Source organism: Arvicanthis niloticus, chromosome 4 (assembly GCF_011762505.2).
Source record: "Arvicanthis niloticus isolate mArvNil1 chromosome 4, mArvNil1.pat.X, whole genome shotgun sequence".
NCBI lineage: Eukaryota > Metazoa > Chordata > Mammalia > Rodentia > Muridae > Arvicanthis > Arvicanthis niloticus.
Genome location: NC_047661.1, coordinates 76,805,805 through 76,822,870, shown reverse-complemented (window position 1 = coordinate 76,822,870; position 17,066 = coordinate 76,805,805). Strand labels below are relative to the sequence as shown.

The 17,066-nt window shown below is 41.3% G+C and overlaps 1 protein-coding gene across 1 annotated transcript; it reads left to right on the top strand.

Annotated features, from left to right (window-relative positions):
• Positions 1–2,584: 2,584 nt before the first annotated feature.
• Positions 2,585–5,480, top strand: LOC117707900 (olfactory receptor 5V1-like). Its single transcript, XM_076932988.1, has one exon. The coding sequence runs from the start codon at positions 3,023–3,025 to the stop codon at positions 3,983–3,985; it is 963 nt and encodes a 320-aa protein (XP_076789103.1). The 5' UTR covers positions 2,585–3,022; the 3' UTR covers positions 3,986–5,480.
• Positions 5,481–17,066: the final 11,586 nt, after the last annotated feature.

Below are 17,066 nucleotides of genomic sequence, written 5' to 3'. Positions count from 1 at the left end.
GCCAACCAATCTTGAGAAGGAAAACTTCACTAAAAAATTGTCTCCTGGTTTTTGTTTTTTTGAACATAACATTTAGATTATACTTATTATTTACTGAAATTCTAAAGGCATACATTGATAAGTTCTTACATATATAAACCACAAACATTAAGATAAAGAATATTTTCCTCAATCTAGAAAATATCTTCATTCTCTTATCCAAATACCACCACTTCCAACTTCTAGAAATAGCCAAGTCGTTTTTTGGTCATCATACTTAGACAGTAAACAATACACTTAAAAATCATTTGTGAGGCAAAGAAAACCATGTCAAAGAAAACTTTTAAATATTTTGGACTGAATCAAAATAATCTAATATGTCAAAAAAAACTGGGTTTTAAATTTATATCTTTAATGTTGGTGTTAGAAAGCTTATATCTAGCCAAACATGATGTAATTGTGAACTTGTAAGCCTAGAATTCAGGAGGCTGAGGCAGGAAGATGGACGGTCCAAGGACAGCTTGGGCTACATAGTAAGTTGAGGTTACACAGTAAGAACTTGTCTTTAAATTTTTTAAGGGCTAGTGACATAGCCCAGTGGTACAGCACTTGCCTAGCATGTGCAAGACTCTGGGTTTGATTCTCAGCACTGAAAAAGACCAAGATAAACCTGTATCTAAAATCAGAAAGCCTTAGACAAAGACAAGTTAAGACACAACAAAGCAATGACAGCCCTTAGAGAAGCAACAACAAAAACTTAAACAGCAAAAAATAATCATCAAAGATAAACTAATTATTTTCAAATACTAACAATATTAATTAACAATTTATCCAAATTATTTAAAGGTATTAAGACACAAGCTGTAAACATGAGGAACGAATGAGAGGTAGGTACTGACATTGCATTAAACATACAACCATGGGCCACAGTCCACACTGCTCATCAGCCTTCAACATAGGTAACATGCACAGGCTCTCCTGGGAAGAATAGATAGCCTGTGTGGTGCTGTGAATGTCTGAGAACTTGAATTAGACTCAACTGGTGAATTTAAACAGGCATACAATGAAAAATAGTAAATGTATATAATCTCTGCTAGAAAAATCAAAAGAAACTCCCCAAGACATTTCTATATGGGCAGATTTTCCTCATAACAAAATCAAGCAAATACATTACAAGAAAAAAAAAACATATACCTGTATCGTTTCTCATGACTATAAGTATTTCACCAAATCATCAGCAAATTGACTCTAGAAACCCATCGGAAGGATGCTATAAAACATCACTGAGCTCAAGCCTAGGACTGCAAGGTTGGTCCAGTATTCAAAAGTTTAATCCATATAATATGAATGTACTACAAAGAAACCAAAACCACCCCAGTATATCAAGATAATATTTTTTAAACATTCAATATGCACTCATGATTAAAAAAAAAAAATGTTAGTAAAAGTGGCTGCATGAGGATCTCAGGAGTTGACTCAGTCTGATGCATTCCCCTGCACCAAAACACCCAAGCACAAAAACTGTTTTAAAATCAGCATAAGATGGGCTTTCCAACTCAGTAAAGAATACTGAGCAAGTGTAATGTCAAGGCCACAGATTATTAACATGAGCTCACATTCCTTTTCCCAACAATGATGTGACAGATACCATTCCTATCACAACACAGTGAACAGACAGAGGGATGGAGCCGGTACCTCCCCCACTCTCAACAAGCAACTGGTGTGGGATCTCAAACTGCATCAAGACCAGAAATCCACAGTTCCTATTGCCTACTGTCTCTCACCTCCAAGGCTGACAGAATATCAGCAAAAACTGAAATTCCAACAATGACTCCTAGAGAAGCACAAGAGACCTCAGAGAGCATTAGTGATTTAATTGGTTAAAATTTCTTACAAATGCTGAAAAGATCAAGGTTCCTACTGAAAAACAACATCAACTAATTTAAAAGGATGACTTAAAATTCCATTCTGGAGAAGCAGTGAGCTCCTTCTCCTCCCAAGGTTCATAACAGGAGGAAGGGAGTCATCTGAGCATTTAGCCAATAGGAAGATGAAATTCTTTTTGTGTTATAAAGTACAGCACAGCCTTGGGAATTTGTGCTCCTGGTATTTTAACACATATTAAGATTAAAAGATGAATATAGAGGAAGAAAGATGATAAAGAAATACATTGAAAGGCATCAGGGTTACATGAATGGATCTGCTTCTCAATGTTATTCTTCATTTTTCATAGTGAGAATGTGTTGCTTAAAATAAATAAGATGCATGTGAAGGAGAATCTAACAGCAGTCTTCTGGGTTAGGAATGAGATATGGCAGACCCAGGGAAAGGCAGGAGGATAGCAATTTATTGTACATTTTGCCCATTCATCCTTACCAATCAGCAGCCATGAAAAACCCTGAGAAATCTCACTCAATAGCCCAAACTACTGTATATCTGATGTTACTGGACATGGCTCTGTGTTGAGGACCACACTACTTCACGTTTAGCGCCAAGATGTTCCAGACTGTGCCCCATGTTGGGTGCCACTATGTTGAGGACAGCACTGCCCCATGCTTTGGGGCTAAGTGCTCTGGTGCGAGGGCATCAGACAACAGGATCTAGCAAGAGAGAGAGTGGGGATGGAGGGCCAAGAGACTCAAAGAATGGAGACAAGACAGGGTATGTGATCAAGTCTCTAGTCTCCTTTATTGAAAAGAAATCCTGGGTATTTATATGCTCTACCACTTGCCTTGCATCTGCGGACGAGCAGAACACAGCTGAAGGCACTTTGCCTTGCAGCTGCGGATACCATGTGTGCCTTGCAGCTGGGGGCACTAAACAGCAAAACAAGATATGTGAAAAAAAAAACAAGATGTTTATCAGAGTGTGCTCAGCTGTTGAAAACAAGTCTCTTGACAGGGTATATGGCCTGAGATGGCTGCAAAGATGATAGCTGATTTCTTCTAGAAGTCGGCTCCCAACAGCTCTGGTAATTCAGAACCATGTTTGACAGTGTCTTCTGTAGTATTTACTCTCAGTTCTTTATTCTCTGTTTGTAGCAATGACTGCATTTGGAATGATCAATTATACAAGTGTCACAGAATTCATCTTCTTGGGATTTTCCAACCACTCCAGCCTGCGGGGCATCTTCTTCCTGGTCTTCCTGGCCATTTACCTGACAACTCTCCTGGGGAACACACTCATGATGGTGGCCACCAGGGTCAGCCTTGCTCTCCACACTCCAATGTACTATTTCCTCAGCAGCTTGAGTTTCCTGGACATCTGCTACACATCCACCACCATTCCAGTCACACTAGTGAACTTCTTCAGGGAGAAGAAGACCATCTCCTACAAGGGCTGCCTCTCCCAGATCTTCTTCTTTGTGACATGTGCTGGAACTGAATGTGTTTTGTTGGCCGCCATGGCTTATGACCGCTATGTGGCCATTTGCCACCCTCTTCGGTATCCAGTTCTCATGAGCACAAGGGTCTGTGTCTGCTTGGTGATTGGGTCCTGGCTCTGTGGCTTGGTGAATTCTGTGACTCACACAGCACTGACAGCCACACTCACTCTGTGTGGCCCCAACCAGATCAGCCACTTTCTCTGTGACATCCCATTGCTTCTGAAGCTCTCCTGCTCAGACACCTCTGTCAATGAATCTGTCCTCCATGTGGCCAGTGCCACCATTGGCCTGAGCCCCTGCCTGTTCACTGCAGGCTCCTATATATTCATTATCTCTGCCATCCTGAGGATCCCCTCTGCCCAGGGCAGGAGAAAAGCCTTCTCGACCTGTGCCTCACACCTCACTGTGGTGGTGGTCTTTTATGGAACAGCCAACTTCAACTATGACAGACCCAGGGAAGGCTACTCCCTGGACATGGACATATTGGTGTCTGTGCTCTTCTGTGTTGTGACCCCCATGTTGAACCCCATCATCTACAGCCTGAGAAACAAGGAGGTCAAAGGTGCTCTGAGAAAGCTGACTGGCGTGCATCCCCTAACAGTAGCAATACCTAGAGAGTAATCCAATATTCTCCCAGTGCAGTATGATGTTGTTATTTACAAAGGTCGTGCTCCAGAGCCACACACTCAAATTTCAAAAAGAGAACCACAGAAACTCCGAACAGTTAAGTCTAGCTATGATTTTGTGTGTAGCTGCATTCATTCCTAGCTCTCCTAGGATGCATGTGCCCGATGGGCCATGCATTAGACTTGCCTCAACCACTAGTCTTCAAATTGGGGCACACAGTCACCTGAAGAAAATTCTCCATAGGTCTCACCACTCTAGAGGTGACAGCACCTTGGAGAATGGGTCCGATAAATGAATCAGGCTAAAGTCTGATACAATAGCCAACTTTATTCAGAGCATCCAACAATTTATGTTCTGAGAGTTAAGAAGTGTCATGTGAGTAAAGTGGACAATTACAAGGATAAGCTGAATGTAGCAAAAACATTTTTCCATAGAGACATATAAACAAACAACAATAACCAGTTATGATGAACAATCTGAAGCGAACCTCACTCCTATCCACTGTACCTGAGAGAAACACAAAAACACATTCCAAGAACAATTCCATGTTTTGAAGAAACTGAGGACATAAGACTCATGTGTTATTTTCTTGGGGTTTTCTCAGAAACACTCGGGATTCTCCTCATATGACTCCATTCTTGGACCATATTCTGACATCTCTTCCTTCTTTATTTTAAAACACAGGATGTCCAGAGTGGTTTTGGTTTGAGATGTTGTAGATAAATCTGTCATTTGATGCGTGGGTATTCTAAAGCATTAGAATTATAAACATAATGAATAAATAACATGAGAACAGTTAAAGCATTGTTTATATACTCTGTCACGAAGAACAGGGATCCAAACTGGCTAATACTATTGGTTACATCAGTATTTGGATCAGAAAAAAAAATCTAAGGAATAGCTTGAAAAAAGACGCATATAATTACTAGCTCTGATGTCTTAAAAAACACAAGCTCATATTTGCCTTTAATTAGAATACAAATGTTACCGTGTCCTATGCAAATAGGAAGTGATTTAAATCCCAAGGAAAAATTAAATGCAGTCACTTCCCCATATGAAATGAATGAGTTTATTGTGGTTCCCAGATCCAGTCATAAGCACAGAGTCGTTAGGAAAGATAACAGGAGCTGTATTTTTTCGATCTACAAGTTGAAGCAAAGGGGATGAGTCACACAATACAGAACACTGGTTAATGTACTCACTGCAGATGCACAGGTCAAAGCAGATATCACTGCCAGAAAAACAGTCTCAGGTGACTTGGGGCTCTGTGTGTTTCATAGAATAAGTTCTTCCTTGGTGCGCATGGCCTTAACTTGGCTCCAGGTGGGCAGGCTTGACCTCTGATGGCGCAGTTCTCCTTCTGCCCATTAGCTGGAGGTTTGCTGTCTTCCTGCTGACTTCCATTGTCGTCTTGCCCTCCGCTGTTGTCCTTAATGGCCTAGGGCCAGAGGAGCCAGAGAGGAATTCATGTTTCAGCAGACCCATCTGCAATGACAGATGCATATCCCTTCCCAATTTTTTTCTGCAGAAGTAAAACTAGGGCAGATTAATGCACTAGCTTGCTTATCTCCTTATGCAATAAAACCAGGGAGGTTAGACTGTGCATAACTATGAGTTTAATGCTGAGAAAACTCTACAACATAAGCAGAATCTGAAACAATATTTAAAGGCTTATGAATTAACTGTAATAGGCAGCTTCACCTGTTGGGCTGAGGAAAAGAAAATATTAATAGATTGATGAATATCTGGATCATGAATCCTTCCTATACCCTTAGATGAGTCATCAATAAAATAAATATCTGCCTGTAGATATTATTATACCCTCCAAACATCATGTGTCCTCCGCCAGTCTTGCCTCAGTATGTGTGTCTGTCTCAGCTAACATCACTCTGCCAATCAGCCTGAATCCAAAGAAGTGGCAAGAAACTGCAGCACACTACCTGAAGGTTTTTTTTTTTTTTTTTTTTTTTTTTTTTTTTTTTTTTTTTTTTTTTTTTGGTGTGTTTCTTTCTATGGAGCCCTAACAAGTGCAGTTCAACTATCTAATGTAAGCTGGACCAATGCGTGCATGTTGTTAGCAAAGAATCCATCATCAGATGCCCTTTCATGTTCTTGCTTTAGCAGAACATCCCTTCTCCTGTGTCTGCTTCAGCTAAAAGTTCCTTCATAAGTTTGCCTTAGTTTTTCACCTGTGTCCACTTCAGCTAAACATTCCTTCATGTGTTTGCCCCAGCAAAACACCATCCAATCAACTTTCCAAAGAACCTTTAAATTTCTGCTTCATGCCATCCTTTATATAATATCATAGCTCATTTGACACCTTACTTGTATGAAATTTATACCATTATAAAGTCAAACAAAGAAACAGAAACTCCAAGCTGCTGAGGCTAACACCTTGTCTTAGAATTCCCATTGATTGCACCCATGTAAGGACACTCAGATGGGCAAGCAGTGCATCTGTCCTCTTTGGTCCAGTGTCTGAAAAGTCCATTATGATGCATACCAACAATATTTCTTTCAAAAATATTGAAACCTTGACATTTTATTTTTAAATGAATCTGGCAAACCTCAAAAGGGCATTTTGTGTTGCTACTCATACTTTCATTTGTATATATTATTTGTGCAAAATATGGGTTCACTCCGACATTTCCAAACATGTGAGCAATGTACTTGGATCATGATTACTGTTGATCTTTCTTCTCCTTCCTTCTTCTTCTTCTGGTCTCCCCCTTGCCAAATAGTTCCCCCTTCTACTTTAATGCTATTATAAAATGTCTACATTCAATATATAAGAGAAAGCTGTGATTTTTTTTCTTTCTGAGCCTGGCTTATTTCTTAAATACAATGATCTCTAGTTTCTTACATATTCCTGAAAATGACAAAATTTCATTTTTTCAATGGCTGAATAGTACTCGAATGTGTGTCTATATCACATTTCCTTATCTATTCACTGATGCATGCCCAGGGCTGATTTTATACTTTGGCCCTGACAAACCATGCTGTCGTGTGTGTGTGTGTGTGTGTGTGTGTGTGTGTGTGTGTGTGTGTATAGACATCGTTATTATATGTTGGGTTCAGTGTGGATGCGCATCTTAAATACAATCTGTATTACTTACACCCGACAATTGATGATCTCAAGTGGGCCTCCTCAGAGAGGGAGGGAAGGGCCCCTCTGAGAACAACAAGGGTCAATGGAAATTTTTATTAATTCTTTTTAAAAGTGGTTATTATTAATTTTACATCTTGACCACAGTTTCCTCTCCCTCCTCTCCTCTCAGTCTCCCCCCACCTCTTCCATGCCCCCCAATTAACTTATGCTCCTTTCTGTTAAGAAAAGGGCAGGTTTCCTATGGATATCAACCAAACATGCATAAAAAATATTGCAGTAAGACACCTACCCTTGTATTGAGGCTGGATGAGAGCCCAGTATGAAGAAAAGAGTCCCAAAAGCCAGCAAAAGAGTCAGAGACAATACCTGCTCCCACTATTCGAAGTCCTTCAAAAAGACTAAACTACCTAGGTCAGTCACTTGCAGGCTCCCTGGTTATCAGTTTAGTCCCTATGAACCCCTATGAGTTAGTTGATTCTCTGGGTTTTCTTGTAGTATTTTTGACTGCTCTGGCTCCTACAATCCTTTCTCAGCCTCTTCTACAGGAGTCCCCAAACCCTGCCTAATGTTTGGCTGTGGGCCTCTTCATCTGTTTCCATCAGTTGCTGGGTGACGCCCTTCTGATGACAGAGGGTGAGCTAGGCATCAATCGATGAGTAAAGTAGATTATCATTAGAAATCATTTCATCAACTTTTTTCTTTTTGACCAGTCTTATTTGGTTCTATCCTGGGTTTCTGGAACTTTAGGCAGAGTCAGAGAGGGATGATCTCTCTCTCTCTCTCTCTCTCTCTCTCTCTCTCTCTCTCTCTCTCTCTCTCTCGGCATGGATCTTAAATTGGTTGGCCACTGCCACTCCTACAATTTCTGCATCGCCTTTACCTCAACACATCTTAGAGGCAGGACAAATGGTAGATCAAAGGTTTTGTAGCTGGGTTGGTGTCCTAACCCCTCTACTGGAAGTCTTTGAAACATAATAAGTAAAAACTTGGGGTTATCAAAAGGAAAGTAGATTCTAGTAGCATAGAGGGTAGATGTCTTCCCAGCTTTTGTGCTTTTTAAAGCTTATTATAAATAATAAATGTTGTATGTCTTTTATCCGGGAACTGGATGATAAAGGTGGTATAGATACCTCAGATTGGGATTTAAAATGTCTACAAGTCTTGCCTGTGTACAGGAGATGGCTGGTTCAGTCTCTATATCATCCATTGCTAGGAGTCTTGGCTGGGGTTACCCACTTTGATTTCTGGGAGTTTCTATTGCCCTAGTTTTCTAGCTCATCCCCTAGATGAGCCCTCCCCAAATTCCAGTTGTCTCTTCAGTACTCTCTCCCCCCTTCCTCCCTCATCCCTCCAGCCTCCAATTTTTTGTGAAGAATAGAATACCTGAGCCTATCATATTTTTCCTGTAAGCTTCCCTCCATTCAACCTGATCCCTCCCGATTCCATCCCTGTGTAGTTCCCCCCCCCAATCTATTCTATTTTCCCTTCCCAGAGAGATACATGAGTACCCTTGATCCCTCCTTTTTACTTAACTTCTTTGGGTTTGTGAATTACAGCATGGCTTTTTTTTTTTAACCAAAAAAATTAACTTTCTAGTATTTGTGCAAATCTAGTTGTATTTTCTTATTCTTCTTAAAGGGGTTTCATCAACTCTTATATTAATGCTCTAATGGACCCATAAGAGACCTAATGAAATTGTGGACTTATCATTTATTTTGTAATTCTGCACTTCACAGTGTTATGGTGTGTGAAGTGTCTAGGGAAGCTTTTTGTTGAAATCTTGGTCTCCAGTGGGATGATGGGCTTGATTTTGAGGGCTCTGCTCCATCAGTGAATTGTTTCATCAGCGGATTTATAATGTGATGGAATTATTGGGAGGTGGTGAGCAGTGGAATCTGGTTGGAATATGCTTGCATTGAAAGGTATCAGTTTTCTCTTCTCTCCCTCTTCCTCCTCACCCTTCTCTGCCTCCTGGATAATCAGAGCAACAATGCTCCAAAATGCCACTCTGTCATGATGTTTTGTTTCCAGAAGTAAGGAACAAACCAACCATGGGTAGAGGCTTCCAGAACAGTGAGTCAAAAGAAATCTTTTCTTCTTTGAAGTGTGTTTTCTCAGGTATTTGTCACAGTGACAAAGTGTCTAACACAGTCAGAGGTTTTGTTGTTGTTCTAATGGTTTTGTGTTTTGATTTAATGTTGCTCAAGTGGATTTAATTTTGTTCCACTGAAATGGCCTGACTTCAGTGAGGAAGAGAATACCCAAGCCTGTCATACTCTTCCTGTAAGCTTCCAGCTGTAGTGGGCAACAGCAGCCTGTTAACCATACTGTAGTCTTCACCCCGCATCGAGGTTTATGGTATCCAGAGCTAGATTTAAATGGAAGCTTCGTTTCAGAGAATTGCTGATGATAATTTTGAGCCTCTGTTTCCCTCTTGCACACCACAAGTTCCCAAATTCCCACCTTCTATGGGCTATAATTATTACCACACACTCTCTGTATTATCATCACACACCATCCAGCTCTGTTGGGTCAGATAGCTTGCTCCACTCCGGAAGGCTGTTTCCTGGAAGCATTCCTAATGTGGATACAGCATTCATGGTGGGAATAAAAACCTACCAGAGGTATTTCAGTGTAAAGAATTTTGACATAAGAAATAATGCAATTATGTGTGAGTAGAAGAAAAAGAGGGGACATAGGTAACACTACCTTCTATTTAGAAGCCTCCAGTCTTACCATAGAGACATTTTGCTACCCTTCTCTGACCTTACATTTTAGGACTAACAGCTATTAGAGACAGCATGCACCAGGTACCACCACCCTAAGGGTCTGCTGCTTCTGATGCTGCTATGAGATTCACAAGAAGATGATTACTTTTCAATTGGCATCTTACTCTCTTTTCTCTCAATTATCTCACACATGATTCTCATTAACAGAATCCAAATAGAAGCCTGTTGGCAAGAGAGTCTAGGAATATGGCTACCACACTTCTATGTTGTAGAAAACAATGCAAGAGTATGGCAATGTGGCTGAAAACCAATTCACAGTGTGTGGCTCATCCTGGCTTGCAGAATGGAAAACAAGACACTTGAGAAAGAGAAAGGGCATTCTGGAGAAGACCAGCTCCAGCAAGTGGTGTGTAGGATCTGAGGGTTCAAATGAAGAATCTTTGAAAGTATCGGTGTTGAATCCCCTGTGTGTCAGAACACAGCCCAGGAGTGGAGTTGTGTGAGGAGGATTCTGAGTGCTTCTGAGAAAACTCCAAGAAAACAAAACAAGAGTCGTGTGATCCCATTTCTTCAAAACACAGAATTGTTCTTTGAATACAGTGTGTGTGTGTGTGTGTGTGTGTTTCTTCCAGGTGTAGCAGAGAATTTACTTCAGATTATTCATTACAACTGGCTGTTGCTATTTGTTTATATGCCTCTGTGGAAAAAATGTGTTTTTGACACATTTAGCTTATCCTTATGATTGTATACTTTACTCATGTGACACTTTTTAACCCTCAGAATATAAGTTGTCAGGTGCTCTGAATGAAGTTGACTGTTCCATCAGACTTTAACCTGACTCATTTATTGGCTCCATTCTCCTAAGTTCCACTACTATTCTAAACAGTAAAATGTAGCACCATGGACAGGGACTGAGGTTGGTTCTGAGGTAAGAGAGTGGAGGTGCTCACAGGAGGTGAGAACAGAAATCAGGGCAGCTGTTGCCTCGTGTTGAACTTGCACATCACTCTTTAAAGAAAGCAGAAGCACAAGTATTGAAATCACAACTATTGACTGCTTGCAAGTGGTTGATGGTTGTAATCCCTGGCTTCCAGAAGGAACTTTAGATGAAGAAGTATGGAACTGAGTCTGAAAGAATAATGAAAAGACATATAAACAAGGAGAAAAGATTCCCATTCAATTTTGGGTTGCTTGGGCACTATTTCACACTGTTACAAAGTACTTAAGGAAGATAGGGAAGATACTAATCACTAGGAAGATATGGCTAGTTTCTTGACTGAATATAAACTATATAATCAAACATTAATTTTTTTTAAAAAGGAGATTTTTCCCCATTTAGGCAAAATTAAAAGTAAAACCAGAACCACTGACTTGACTCCCTCGGCTCCCTTTTTGGAGCCCCCTTTAAAGGTATCTTCCATTGCCTGAAGATGAGCCTGAAGCACAATGATCTAATCTTGAATTCTCTCCACTTCCTCTTGAAGATTTGGGAGAGCCTATGCAAATGCTAGTTTACAACTTATTCTAGCTTGGGCATGCAGCATCATGAGCTATGTGTGTACTTCTAGTTCAATTTCAACATAATCAAAAAGTTTATATGCACTAATCCACGTATTTAAAATTCTAGAAGGAAAGACAGCATTGGATATTCCTCACATATTATCTCTCGAAGCAAAAGAAGAACTACAGCGATTTGAATCCAAAACTAAAAGAGGCATTTGTATATTGTGTGGATCCTTCATTGCCTTTAAACTTATTTATTTTCTCCACTAAATTGTCTCCTACAGGTATTATAGCACAAGAGGATAAACCTTCGTAATGGACATATTTATACCATAAAGACAATAAAACTAACTTTTTTACCTTTCTCTTTTTGATTAATTAGTAAATTAGGGGCAAGCCCAATGTCAACAGTTATATGGATTTGAACTTTGCTGTTTCATGACAATAAACCAAAGTTAATTTCCTGGGGAACCCATGAGTTTCTTGAGCTTTACTTACAGAAGCTAGATGAGAAGCTGTTTACAGGTGTGTGGGTTACCCCAAAGCAACCACACTGGAGAGGCTTCACCCCATGACCACATAGATGGAGCTCCCTTCCCAAGTCTTCCACAGTTCTGTACTTGAGCCCTAATCCAAGCCACCAGAGCCATTCAGCAGAGCAGTTAGGATAAAATCGCAAACAACTGCTTAGGAGAAATGGCTAAATTCTCAGGTGAGGTGCTAATAAATCTCCCTACTTTCTCCATCTCTGGGAGAATGTCAGAAGACAACAAGCCCCAGTATGATGATGTCTTGCAAGCAGGCACAGCTGATCTGATTAAGATGGTGGTGGTCTGGCTAGGAGACTAGTGCACTGAACAACAGGGGATGATGTAATTTAAGAGTAAAAGAGGTCATGTGGCTGAGCAGGAGTCCAAATATTTTAATTTGCAGAGACATTTCGTCCATACTGTATCTATAGACCTAAAATCAAAATCCAACTAAAATGTTGCCAGTTATGTAGAATATAAAAGGCTCCTGATTTTGTTGACTAGAAATCATTACAATGGAGTGGCTCACTCATCCAGTCCTCCTTCCCAATTCACTGCTCCAATGATGGCCAAAGCATTTGTAACAAATCAGGTGCCATAAAAAGCCTGAGTCCCCTGTCAGATAATCATTGTCACAACCCTCTAGAATTTGGAGCAAAGTCCTACAGTTACAGATAGAGTCTCCAGTGCCACTTTATCCTTTCTCCACATAGTTCCTTTTCTTCTGAGAAACATCTCTTAGGTGCCCTGATATTGGAGGTATCCACGTGAATTGTGTGTCCCTTGACCTATCAAGACCTACACAAGTGGAACAGCACATGGCAGCATGAAAGTGGCACCTACAAGGTTAGGCTCAAAAGATGCTGAAGGCATAACTTAACTGCACGGGCAAGTGCCTTAGGCTGCCACACTCCTCACTTGGCCTCACTGAAGAGGGAAGCTCTTCAAGGGCAGTTGACTCGAACTGGTTTGCAAACACTCTGCAAGCACACTGGGCTTGAACTCAGGATCCTTCTGCCTCCTCTTGATTGCTGGGATTACAGGAGGTGTGGCCTGGCTTGAGAAAGTATTCCACTGAGGGTGGGGGTAGGGTGGGGCTTTGTGGTGTCATAGCTTCTCACCATTTCCAGTACTCTGTCCACATCATGTTTGTGGTACAGGTTGTGCGCTCTCAACTTTTTGGTCCAGCAAGTATGCCTCCCAGCCATAATGGTGATAGACTCTTGCCTTTGCAACAGTAAGCCCAAATAAACTTGTCCTTCTATAAGTTGCCTTGGTCACAGTTTTATATAACAGCAACAGAAAAGGAGCTGATAATCTCCAAGAAAAAGAAAGCTCTAATAGTTTGCTTCCCTGGTTGGCAGAAACATAGCCAGGAAGTCTCCCACAGTGAGCAAGTTAGATGCTCTGGACCCACCTTGGCTTCATATAAGGAAGGAATTAAATGCTTGGGGAGACTGAATGTTAGAATGGATATATGATTTAATATCTATTCACCCACTAGATGGAGAGTCAGAAGATGTGAATGGAAATTAAATAAATGAGAGAGAAGCCCTGGCATTCCTGTAAAGCTACTTTACAGACCTTACAACCAAAACTATAGTGATGGGATTACCTAAATGCAGTTAGAGTAATTGTATTCAGGGGTATCATGGGCCAAGTGACAGCACACGCCTGTCAATGCCAAGTGAGTGGGGTTAAGGTAACAGATCGCAGACTCAAGGCAACTATCAGGATAGTTTGTCCTGTAATAATCTAATGACTTTAGTTAGTTGGCCATACTGTTCCCAGAAGTGAAATGGATAGAGTCTACAGTTCCACTTATTCTGTGCAAGAGAAAAGCTCTGGGTCAAAGGAACATACTTCAAACCTGAATCGTAAAACACAGTCAAGATTCCTTCACCAGTTCCTACACTGAAGCCTGTTTGTATTCCTAGACCCTTTGAATGATAAAGAGTCTGGGTCTCCTTGTAGAATAACTCCAGAATACTACCAAAAATTTATGCAGTTAATCTCTCTCCTTACCTTCCCTAAAGGGACCTTTGACCAAGATAACTACATATGAAGAAAAAAACAATAATCAGATTGAGGGTCGGGGGGGGACTATTAGGTGTTGGCTCTGAAAGGACATAAATTTAGGTGAACCAAAGCATCCCTACTGACCACAGTTAGAGTAGGGGTCCATGGAAGTGAGGTGATCAAAGGAGCCAACGCCAGTCCGTTTCATGGCATCCCATTGGGTCCCTGAACTCTTCCTGTGGTCATTCACCCACTTTCTATACCCACTAGCTTTTCCACCTGACCTCTTTGTTCCCAAAATAACAATTCTGAGACTAATTATTTATGAATAAATACCTAGGCCATAAGCTTTGGCTTGTTCCCCAAGTAGATCTTAACTTATATAACCCATGTATTCTATTCTACGTCTTCCACAAGGCTATTTACCTCTCCTCAGTTTCATTTGTCTGTTTCCTCTGAGCTCAGGGCAAAAATCTCCCTCCTCCAACTGCCTCCCAGAATCCTCCCTCCCCCTCTCTGACAGATGGCTGGCTTTCTAATCTTGCCTGAGCTCATTGGCCGTTAGTTTTTTATTGTCAGGTGATGCTTCCACTCAGCACGTAAGAGATTCTCTCTACAACTTACGGATTGCATAATTGAATAGATACATTAGCCAGCATTAAAACCTTCCAATTTTAAATTTTATTTATGTTATGTGTATGGGTGATTTGCCTGGAATGTATGTTTGTGTACCATGTGCATGCCTGGTGTCTGAGTAGGCCAGAAGGCAGCATCAGATCAGTTGGTTGTGAACTGCTATATGGGTGATAGGAAACAAACACAGTCTTCAAGAAAAGCAGCCAGTGCCCTTAACCACTGAGCCATCTCTCCAGCCCTGGAACCTTTAACTTACCTTCTTGATCTATAGACGGAGGGTTATTTGGTGGGAAATTGTAGCAGGAGATAATAGAAAATGAACCCACAGACTTCCCGAGCTACCGCCCGACTACTCTCGGTTTGCCAACTCTCCGGCATGTCCGGAGCTCCAGAGCTGGTTTCGCCGGGCTGTTCTCCAGCTTTCTCCTGGAGCAACCAAGACTGGTCACTGTGTTTTCCAGCTCTGGTTCACTCATCCCTGGAGCCGTTAGTTCCTTCAATATCCATCCGGTTGTCTGTGGACCCACCTCCCAGTAACCCAGTAAAGTAAAATCCTAAAGCTTAAGATTAACCAAACAGATTTATATATCAGCAAATACTCAATACACAAGATGCCCACACAATTAGAACTGTTATGCCAAATTATCTAACCTTCTGATATCAATAACTACCTGAGACTGCTAGAGACACATGGGTATAGTCTGCTGCCATCTCGACTCCCTTCCCAACTCCTAGCCCCACCTCCCTCTTCCCTGTCCAATGACAGGGAAATACATTGGGCAGGAAATTTCTGCCACAGGAAATGTCAAGAGGAAGCCATTACGACTGCCCCATCTAGAAAGAAAGCAAAGCAAAATCAATAGTTTGTTCCTGGTGAGATACCAATATTCCCATCAAGGACTTGAGGGTGCTGTGGTGTTCGTTCCTACAAGGTCCCTACTCAGCTTATCTACTGGATCTGTGTGACTTGTTGTAAACTCAACTAAATGACGACAGCATAGTTGCAACAGCAAATGCATTTGTATTACTTGCACATATTAACACACCCCTGAAATCTGGTATGTAGTCATTGATCTGGCTTATTTGTCCTTCGTTCCTGTTATTAAAAGACCACTTGAAGCAAGTGCTTTCAGCTAGCAAAGCAGTAAGGCCCCACCTCAGTGGCATTTTGACCATTGAGCACTGTACTGTAATTTACTCTATCTTGATCATCTTACTCCTCTACATAGCATGCTGTAGTGGTTTGAATGAGAGTGTGTGGTTCTCCCCGCCCTCATAGATCATGGGCTTATATGGTCCATGTGGGAAAACAGAGCAGAGATGACAAACGGGTTTGGAAGCCCTGTGAGGACATAAAGTGAATGTCCGGGACCATCTGTGGGAAGTCAGATCAACTTTACTTTGGGTGATTTGAGGCTTATAAAGTTTTGAGGGACTGAGGGTAGCAATATCTAAGTTGGGCAAAGGTCGTTGCCGAGGGCTTAGGGTACAGAAATGCCTCTTTAGCATAGGGAAGCATTTCAGGAATCTCAGGTGCTAGCTGAGCAAGTTCTAATCAGGAGAAAGGAAATTGATCCTGTAACCCAGCTAAGGCTACCTGACATTCATCGGGTAGAGGCGTGTGGGGGTGCTTAAAATTCCCCAGACAAGGTCAGAGAAGGAGAAGCCCTGCTAATGAAGGGAGTCCTCCATACTACGCTGATCTCAGAGGCCACCTGGTCATGGTGGACTTTGACATTAATTAACAGTTTCCCCACAAGAATGGTCCCCAGAGACTCATATACTTGAATGTTTTGTTCCTAGTTGTTGGTGGTATGTTAAGGAAGAATTAGAAGGTATGGCCTTGTTGGAGGAGGTGTGTCACCGAGGGGTGGGGTTTGAGATTTCAAAACTCCACACCAGGCCCAATCTCGACCTCTCCCTCTCCCTCACTCCCTCCCTTTATCTCCTCACCCCCATCTCTCCTGTGGATCAGACATCAGCTCTTAGCTACCATCTAACACCATACCTGCCTGCCTGCTGCCATGTGCCCTACCATAATGCTTATGGACTAACCCTCCGGAACTGTAAGCCAGCCCCCAATTCAATGCTTCCTTTGTAAAGTGTCTCTTCACAGCATTGGAACAGTAACTAAGACACATGTTGACCCATTACATTGCTATTATGATGCCTGGAACAAGTGAACAAAAAATGTAACTACACTCCATTGCCAAGCATGTCCAAGGGTAGGAAATAAAACTAATATATATATTATATATTATATATATATATATATATATATATATATATATATATATATATATATATCTTTTGTATTAGTACAATTGCTGAGGTCCTAGTGGTGTGGAGCATTGAAGAGCTAATTTCTGTAAAGGATACGTTATTGCATCTAGTTTCTCCTACAATGGGGCCTGGGGAGATGCATAATGCAGGAGGCGTCTGGATGCTAGTGTCAATGTATTCCTCATCTCTGTGTTACTCTGGGTCATTTACTCTGTACCCCCAAAGCTGCTAGGTTTAGAAGGAGCCCTGAAACAGGCTCAAGTTAC